The sequence below is a fragment of the Bombina bombina genome, chromosome 5 (genome assembly GCF_027579735.1).
Source record: "Bombina bombina isolate aBomBom1 chromosome 5, aBomBom1.pri, whole genome shotgun sequence".
In the NCBI taxonomy this organism is placed as follows: Eukaryota; Metazoa; Chordata; class Amphibia; order Anura; family Bombinatoridae; genus Bombina; species Bombina bombina.
This window is the reverse complement of record NC_069503.1, coordinates 439268914-439278447: the sequence shown is the minus strand read 5'-3', so window position 1 is coordinate 439278447 and position 9534 is coordinate 439268914. Positions and strand designations below refer to the sequence as shown.

At 38.2% G+C, this 9534-nt stretch overlaps 1 protein-coding gene across 1 annotated transcript in view; it reads right to left on the bottom strand.

The window, feature by feature from the left end:
- Positions 1–1227: 1227 nt before the first annotated feature.
- MRPL3 (mitochondrial ribosomal protein L3) overlaps positions 1228–9534 on the bottom strand; it is a 344205-nt gene continuing 335898 nt past the window's right edge. Inside the window, exon 10 of the mRNA XM_053714297.1 lies at positions 1228–1686. Within this exon, the coding sequence (XP_053570272.1) occupies positions 1540–1686 (147 nt within the window). The 3' untranslated portion in view covers positions 1228–1539. The remainder of the gene's footprint in view (positions 1687–9534) is intronic.

Here is a 9534-nt window from a genome sequence, read left to right as displayed (position 1 = left end):
ACTGAATATGTGAAAAAGTATGAAGGAATTGTTCAAAATTTACCAAATTTTCACCACAGTGTCTTAAAGCATTAAAAGTATTGCACACCAAATTTCAGAGCTTTAACCCTTAAAATAAAGAAACCGGAGCCGGTTACAGTTTTAACCCCTCTACAGTCCCAGCTACAGCCTTTGCTGCGACTTTACCAAACCCAGGGGGGAATAAGATACCAAATGAAGCCTTCTAGGAACCTTTCCAACTACTTTCAGATCCACACACATGCATCTGCATGTCTTGCTCTCAAAAGTAACTGCGCAGTAATGTCGCGAAAATGAGGCTCAGCCTACAACTGGGAAGGCCCTTCCTGACTGGAAAAGTGTCTAACTCAGTGCCTGACGTTAAAAAACGTTTCCCAAGCTTATAAGTGTGAATTTCAAACATAAACATGTATAAAATGCTCAAATAAAGCAATCGATTTTGCCATAAAAGTGTCTACCAGTTTTATAGCCCATATTAAGCCCTTTATTCTGTTTGAGACTAAGAAAATGGTTTACCGGTCCTCATGAGGGGAAAATGACAGCCTTCCAGCATTACACAGTCTTGTTAGAAATATGGCAGAAAAGTCTGCTAACTGTTTCCCCCAACTGAAGTTACTTCATCTCAACAGTCCTATGTGGAAACAGCAAACGATTTTAGTTACTGCTGCTAAAATCATCTTCCTCTCACTAACAGAACTCTTCATCTTTTTCTGTTTCAGAGTAAATAGTACATACCAGCACTATTTTAAAATAAACTCTTGATAGTAGAATAAAAAACTACAACTAAACACCACATACTCTTAACCATCTCCGTGGAGATGTTGCCTGTGCAACGGCAAAGAGAATGACTGGGGTGGGCGGAGCCTAGGAGGGACTATATGGACAGCTTTTGCTGGGACTCTTTGCCATTTTCTGTTGGGGAAGAGATATTCCCACAAGTAAGGATGACGCCGTGGACCGGACACACCAATGTTGGAGAAAGTAGCATACATTTTTGTGATATAATATGTGGATTTGGGAGGGGAATTTCATCATACTTGGACTAGTCGCATTTAGCAATATATTTCCTATAAATGTTGATACAAAAAATTCATAAAAGTATATATAAAACAAGCTTTGCTATATGAAGGTATTTTGCATCATTGTGATTATGTGCACGTACGTTCTATCGCCAAATAACAAAGCAAATAACTAGTAACATCACACAAGTTATCAAACGTTAAATTTATTAGGCAAGTTAGATTTCACTGACATTTCGGTAAATGTTTGGGGATCTACAAGATCCAGTAGAAAATATATAAGCTGTAAATGATATGAAGATGGGCCTCCCTCAGTTTCTATTCCTTATTGAAAACTATTGCCTGATCACTGTTTTAAGACAATATTGACAATGTACTTCAAAAGAAAAAAAAAAAGAAGCAGATATGGAAGCAGGACATGTCTTTAACCTAGGCCCCTACAAAATAATATATGGGGTAGCCTGGTGGTGACACAACCTTTAGGTTGAACATTTCAGTAACATTAAGAGTATTTGACAGAAGGTTCACTGAACTGGAACATTTCCTCATCGCACAGATCTTCTGGCAAATCTTCATCTCCATCAGCAAAATATGTAGGGAATGGAGGTTTTTCGCTGCCTTGTTTAACTGGCACTGTTGTATCAGTGACCTAGAAAACAGAATGAAGAGGGCAGCAGGTTATTAGGTTGCTAGGTAATGAAACTCATAGCTACATCTGAAAAAATGTAAAACGTACCTACAATAAATCTCTACAGAATCCCAAAAATCTCACTGTATTTAGTTCTCAGAGAGCTTGTTGGGTGCTAGCTACATATGGTGTACAGTTTTAAACAATCTATTAGAGTTATTAAAAGGGGCAGTAAACCTAGAAAATGTTATATAATTCTGCACATAGTGCAGATCTATATAACATTATCTTAGCCAAACTTTATTCAACATATTGCCGGTGAAATTTGATTAAAAAAAGAGGGTTTTTCAGACCGCCGCTCTTGCTCTACTGAGAGGGTCTGGTTTTCCCTCTGAGCGCATCTGGGCAGCGGTCTTGTCACAGCCCAGCCCGATCTCACCATTACACTCAATTCAGCTCGTTCCTGCTCTGTCTGATAACAGGAGTGAGCTGCATTGAGTGTAATGGCGCGTTCGGGCCGGGCTGTGACAAGACAGCTGCCCAGATGCGCTCAGGGGGAAAACCAGACCCGCTTGGAAGAGCAAGAGCGGCGGTCTGAAAAACCCTCTTTTTTTAATCAAATTTCACCAGCAATATTATGTTGAATAAAGTTTGGCTAAGATAATGTTTTATAATTCTGCACTATGTGAAGAAATGTACTGTACATATGTATGTACTTCCACAAAAAAGATTTTCTTTAAATTATGCCAGTTAGAAAATCAGGCAATTCTATCAGCACAAATTAATCAAATTATGGAAAATAAATAAGTAAAGAATCAAATGGTATTATTAAAAATGTAATAAAAAAACAAAAGGGCCAGATTACGACTGGAGTGCAAATGTTTGCACGCGAGCTAGAAGGGGTTTATCGTGGGTGTTTGGCACTCGTCGGGCTTGGTGCTGGTTTTATGATTTGAAAGTAAATGCGAACGCTTGAGCTCAATCGCAATTTACGCTAGAATGATTACCTCGACTTCAGAGCTCTGGTTAACTGTATAACAACACTAATATAAATTATTAAAAAAAATATTAGACACAAAAGTTATAAGGGCTTAAAGATAAGAGGTCTCAGGTGTTAGAAAAAAAAAGGCAGGTGAATGACTAACATTGATATACATATATACTGTACGTGTGTGTATATATATATATATATATATATATATATATATATATCAGGGCTCAAAATTTTAGGTCGTAATCTACTAGCCAAGCCAAAATATTACTCGCCACTTCTGATCCTGCCCACATCACAACCACTACTCCACCCCCTCTTTGCATATGTTTAGCCATTGTGAAACACATTATTGTGCAGTCATTTTTAATATATTTTTTTATATTATACCTTAAATTAAATAATGCTTCATACAGTAATAGATTAACAAAAATTAGTGCATAGCAGTTAGCAACATCAACCTGGTGGTTCTGGGTAAGACAACAGCTGGATAGAAAAAGGAAGTTGTTGAAGTGAGAGAGTGGAGAAAGAGTGCTGACAGTCATGGAAGGTCAGAGCAGACCTTGAGATTTTCTTTTAATAATGATCATGACTCCCTTCTTCTCTCTCTTAACTCTTTCTCCCCTCCCTCCTCTCTTTATTCTCTCTTTTTACTATCTCCCTTATCTCTCAGGCCATATGTTCTCTTTACACAGTTCCTTTCCACTCTCTCATATCCTTTTACTTTCTTTTTTTCTCCACTCTCTCTTAAAGCTGTTTTCTTCTCCACTTTCACTTTTCCTCTCCAATCTCTACCCCATTTACCCTTTCAGACATAACAGTCCAAGCACTAATGGTGCTCCTACAGCCCTAGAGTAATATCATATCCTTGCCCTATCTAGGATATATAATATCCCTTCAGATAATATGTTTAGCAGAACGTCCAAAATGTGTTTGTCAATGCGGCAAAAGGTGTGTACATATTTTCACTCACTAACTTTTACTCGCTACCATTAAATTTCCACTCGCCAATGGCTAGTAAAGAGTGGAAATTTTGAGCTATATATATATATATATATATGCATGCATGTATATATATGTATACATATGTATTTATATATGTATAGATTTATTTACAGACATATATACACTTATAAACACATTATATACATATATATTTGCAGTTAGATGAAAACATTTATGCAATATTCATATTTAATAAATGTTTTAACTATGTATTTACTGTAAATATTTCACATTTCAATGTTCTGCACATAGCAGAACCAGTTCTAAGTATTTCTATACTACATACTGTATATTCCTACATACATATATGTATATATAGGCCAGCACTCACGGTTAAATAAGCAACAACCCAGGGTGCTTCCATGGTGTAGATAGTATCAGCAAATAAAGGATGCACCCACCATGATTTTCAGTGTTACCTTTTAATGTAACATTTCGTGGTGTTACCCCCTTCGTCAGACAAACAAAATAACATACTAATATATATTATATTTTGTTTGTCTGACGAAGGGGGTAACACCCCAAAACGTTACATTAAAAGGTAACACTGAAAATCGTGGCGAGTGCATCCTTTATTTGCCGATACTATATATATATATATACACATACATACATACACACAACCAAAAAATAATCAGATATATTTAGAAATATGTATTTAAGAATAAATAGAACATATTGTGTTATGTGAAGAACATTGGAGGCACATCTCACTAGAACAGCTATAGCAGCATCCTGTGCATTGATGTGTAACATACAGATGCATATACAGTAAAACTTTTGTGGTTTTGGAGGTATATTAAGTTGTTTCTTCCAAGGAAACTTCTCCTGAAACTAGCTCAGACAAATTATCACACTAGACTGAGGTAGCTGCTGCTGTGCAAGCTACACTGACAGTTTAGCAAAACAAGAAACCTGCCGGCTGAAAAGGCTACCTGTGGAAACATTCAAGTGTCCATGGGTTCTTTGAAATTGGTATTATCTTCTAATGGAATGATGGTCCTCCTGACAAGGGTAGAAAAAGCTCTGTCCACCTAAGGAACTGTTTCCTAAACATCTAACTTTGAAAGAGATAATGGAATGGGAACATGGCCTTGAACTTGGCAGAGGGAATAAAAGTCACATCTGGCTTGTTTCATTTCTCAGTTACCAGTTTGGAAACCAAATCAGACATGGGGACGGCAGAGGGCTGTTTAAGAGCTGGCTTAAATAATGGTTTGATCTTTTTAGTATCTGGCTTGTCAAGAGTGAGAGAATCATCCACCTTTTAACACATATAGCAATAAGGCAAATATATGCTTAAGCCTCAGGGGTAGGGCTCAGAATACCCATTATCAGAAGAGGAAAAGTCTTGATTTCAATACACCCCTCTTTACAGCAGAAGCTCTAGACAGGTCATTTAGGGAGAAGTCTGGTGAAGGAAATGCCTGTGAAGGACCACTTTTAGCCACATGTATGTGTCTGCATTTACCTTGCAAACACATGCATGTGCCCAAAAGTGGCATGAAAGCTATCAATTTGGTTATAGCAGAATGAAAATACTCTCGCAGATAGGTTTCAGGCAGCAAGTAGCATACACACATCAAAACTTATCGTACATGTATTAACCTCCGCATACCATAGATTTCTAGGTCCATAACAGATTCTATCACATTATGTCTCCTTAATATCCCTATTTTTTAAGCTGTTTCCTCACTATAAAATCTACAGTGGATATTTAAGAGCTCCGGGGTGAAAAGTATTTGTTTTTGTGTCCCTTGGTAGGACAGGTTTACAGAGTCCCCAGATAAAAGTTTGTTCACTTAAAAATGCTACCTGGTTGTAGTTGTAGTCCCATGGATTAGCACCACAGAACAATAAACTATAAAATTGGAGGTCATAAAAGTGAGATCCAAGAGTGGTCTCTCCATTTCATTTTACCTACCCTTACTTTCAGTTATGTTTCCTTAGTTTAGGTCAAAGAGTGACCTCTAGCGTTGGTAAGGGAAGGTTCCCTTATGTATAGGCGCTATATATTAACCTTGCCGTCTTTAACTGTACATTATTTTGTAGGCGAGTTATGTGGCAGATTTGATACAGTATTGTTAAATTAAGCTGGTCTTCACATTTTTCCTTTGATACTTTATGACAACTTACTGTATGACATTTCTCTCTGTATGCCTAATCTGAGTACCTCAATAAAAAAATAAAATAAAAAAAATTAATAAATAATATGGTAAGCTCTAATATGTATTAGTGCGGTCTCACCACCTCCAAGGGCACAGCTTCTGACACCGGCAAGATGGTTACCACACTGCAGAGTAAAGGATGAAGAAGAAGCATGAAAAACAGAATTTATGTTTACCTGATAAATTACTTTCTCCAACGGTGTGTCCGGTCCACGGCGTCATCCTTACTTGTGGGATATTCTCTTCCCCAACAGGAAATGGCAAAGAGCCCAGCAAAGCTGGTCACATGATCCCTCCTAGGCTCCGCCTACCCCAGTCATTCGACCGACGTTAAGGAGGAATATTTGCATAGGAGAAACCATATGGTACCGTGGTGACTGTAGTTAAAGAAAATAAATTATCAGACCTGATTAAAAAAACCAGGGCGGGCCGTGGACCGGACACACCGTTGGAGAAAGTAATTTATCAGGTAAACATAAATTCTGTTTTCTCCAACATAGGTGTGTCCGGTCCACGGCGTCATCCTTACTTGTGGGAACCAATACCAAAGCTTTAGGACACGGATGAAGGGAGGGAGCAAATCAGGTCACCTAAATGGAAGGCACCACGGCTTGCAAAACCTTTCTCCCAAAAATAGCCTCAGAAGAAGCAAAAGTATCAAACTTGTAAAATTTGGTAAAAGTGTGCAGTGAAGACCAAGTCGCTGCCCTACATATCTGATCAACAGAAGCCTCGTTCTTGAAGGCCCATGTGGAAGCCACAGCCCTAGTGGAATGAGCTGTGATTCTTTCGGGAGGCTGCCGTCCGGCAGTCTCGTAAGCCAATCTGATGATGCTTTTAATCCAAAAAGAGAGAGAGGTAGAAGTTGCTTTTTGACCTCTCCTTTTACCAGAATAAACAACAAACAAGGAAGATGTTTGTCTAAAATCCTTTGTAGCATCTAAATAGAATTTTAGAGCGCGAACAACATCCAAATTGTGCAACAAACGTTCCTTCTTTGAAACTGGTTTCGGACACAGAGAAGGTACGATAATCTCCTGGTTAATGTTTTTGTTAGAAACAACTTTTGGAAGAAAACCAGGTTTAGTACGTAAAACCACCTTATCTGCATGGAACACCAGATAAGGAGGAGAACACTGCAGAGCAGATAATTCTGAAACTCTTCTAGCAGAAGAAATTGCAACTAAAAACAAAACTTTCCAAGATAATAACTTAATATCAACGGAATGCAAGGGTTCAAACGGAACCCCCTGAAGAACTGAAAGAACTAAATTGAGACTCCAAGGAGGAGTCAAAGGTTTGTAAACAGGCTTAATTCTAACCAGAGCCTGAACAAAGGCTTGAACATCTGGCACAGCGGCCAGCTTTTTGTGAAGTAACACAGACAAGGCAGAAATCTGTCCCTTCAGGGAACTTGCAGATAATCCTTTTTCCAATCCTTCTTGAAGGAAGGATAGAATCCTAGGAATCTTAACCTTGTCCCAAGGGAATCCTTTAGATTCACACCAACAGATATATTTTTTCCAAATTTTGTGGTAAATCTTTCTAGTTACAGGCTTTCTGGCCTGAACAAGAGTATCGATAACAGAATCTGAGAATCCTCGCTTCGATATTATTATATCAAAATACCCAGATAAAATGATTCCTCAAGGCTAAATATGTGTTAATAATCAATCGATTTAGCCCAAAAAAAGTCTACAGTCTTAATAAGCCCTTTTTGAAGCCCTTATTTACAATCGTAATAAACATGGCTTACCGGATCCCAGAGGGAAAATGACAGCTTCCAGCATTACATCGTCTTGTTAGAATGTGTCATACCTCAAGCAGCAAGAGACTGCTCACTGTTCCCCCAACTGAAGTTAATTGCTCTCAACAGTCCTGTGTGGAACAGCCATGGATTTTAGTGACGGTTGCTAAAATCATTTTCCTCATACAAACAGAAATCTTCATCTCTTTTCTGTTTCTGAGTAAATAGTACATACCAGCACTATTTCAAAATAACAAACTCTTGATTGAATAATAAAAACTACAGTTAAACACTAAAAAACTCTAAGCCATCTCCGTGGAGATGTTGCCTGTACAACGGCAAAGAGAATGACTGGGGTAGGCGGAGCCTAGGAGGGATCATGTGACCAGCTTTGCTGGGCTCTTTGCCATTTCCTGTTGGGGAAGAGAATATCCCACAAGTAAGGATGACGCCGTGGACCGGACACACCTATGTTGGAGAAATTGTAACCCTTAAAGTGCTACCTTTTATCAGAAGTGAGAGGGGCTGTGTTACTGGAAAACACGTAAGCTGGTTGTGCTATTCTTAAAGAGACAGCTACCCAAGTTATGTGCACACTTATGCAACCACATTATTAAAGAAAATGTTGTTTACTTCCCTCCACCTAAAAGATTTCAGTTTGTTTTTCAATTGAGTTGTACAGTTTATAGGTCACATTAAAGGTGGAAAAAGTTCTGAAAAGATTTATCTTTGTCTCATTTTTTTTACATCACAGAAACCTGACTTTTTAACAGGGGTGTGTAGACTTTTTATATCCACTGTAAATATATATGTGTATATAAGCAAATACATATATATTTACAGTTCCCTGTAGACCATAATGTAAAGGCACTTTTCAGTGCCTTTTTTTTCTAACACCCTATACCCGCCAACTTTAACCCCTACAAACTGCTTTGTGCAGTTTTTTTTTTCTTTTAAATTAAAATAAAAAAGTACAATATACTTTATTTTCGGGCCAATTGGGGCACTTTTGGAAAATTAACCAGAGATCTGATTTCTGGTTAATATTCGGAGCAATAGTTGCTACCACATACTCGTGGTAGCAATCAACAAGCACTTGTAATGGCTGGTTATTTATCACACGCCCATACACAGGCGAATTTGCCCGTTTTTCGGGGCACACGATAAATTAGAGCTCCACTTGTAATCTAGCCCTAAATGTGCTATAGATAAAGTATTATGTTTGAGGGTATATCACAAGTGCTAGAATTGTGTACCCCGTGTCCTAGTACTTTAGCTTGTGTCCAAACTGTTAACAATGGCCTACAATGCCATTCCGTACTACTAGTAGGTGAATGGCATAACATTGGCAATCACCTAGCTAATGTATTTACTTTATGTGGTGCAGTGGTCCCAAAGGAGCCCTATCCCCTAAAGACAGTATACAACATACATATACACAATACCTCTCATATGAAAGAGGGGGTTATATATTATGAAACAAGGTGTCTTTTGTCCCTTTAAATAGCAGGTAACTGCCCTAGAAATAGCAATCACCCTTATACTAGGAGCCTTTTATAGTCCCCTGGGCTATAAAAGAGACCCTAGCACACTAAAATATGCACTGCAAAAGAGCAAGTTATTCCTCTTTTGAAAGAGGGGATGTTCTTTCAAAGGAGGGGTCACATGTCCATATGGATATCCGCTGACCACTGGAACATCATAAGGGGGAGGGGTATCCCCTTTGTTACCCCAACAACACAAACAAACTTGAGACATCTAATTTGAAAGCAGTAGGCCCTGTGTCCACGTACTGCCAGCTGATTGTCATAATAATGAAAAATACCTTTCAGCATTAGTTCTATTTTGGGGGGCATTTATTACCCCCTCACAGTAATTATACATAAGATCACACATTTGGAAGAGAGAGGTTTTACAATTAAAATAATGGGTTTCAGTTCCTTATAGCTATAAAGTGA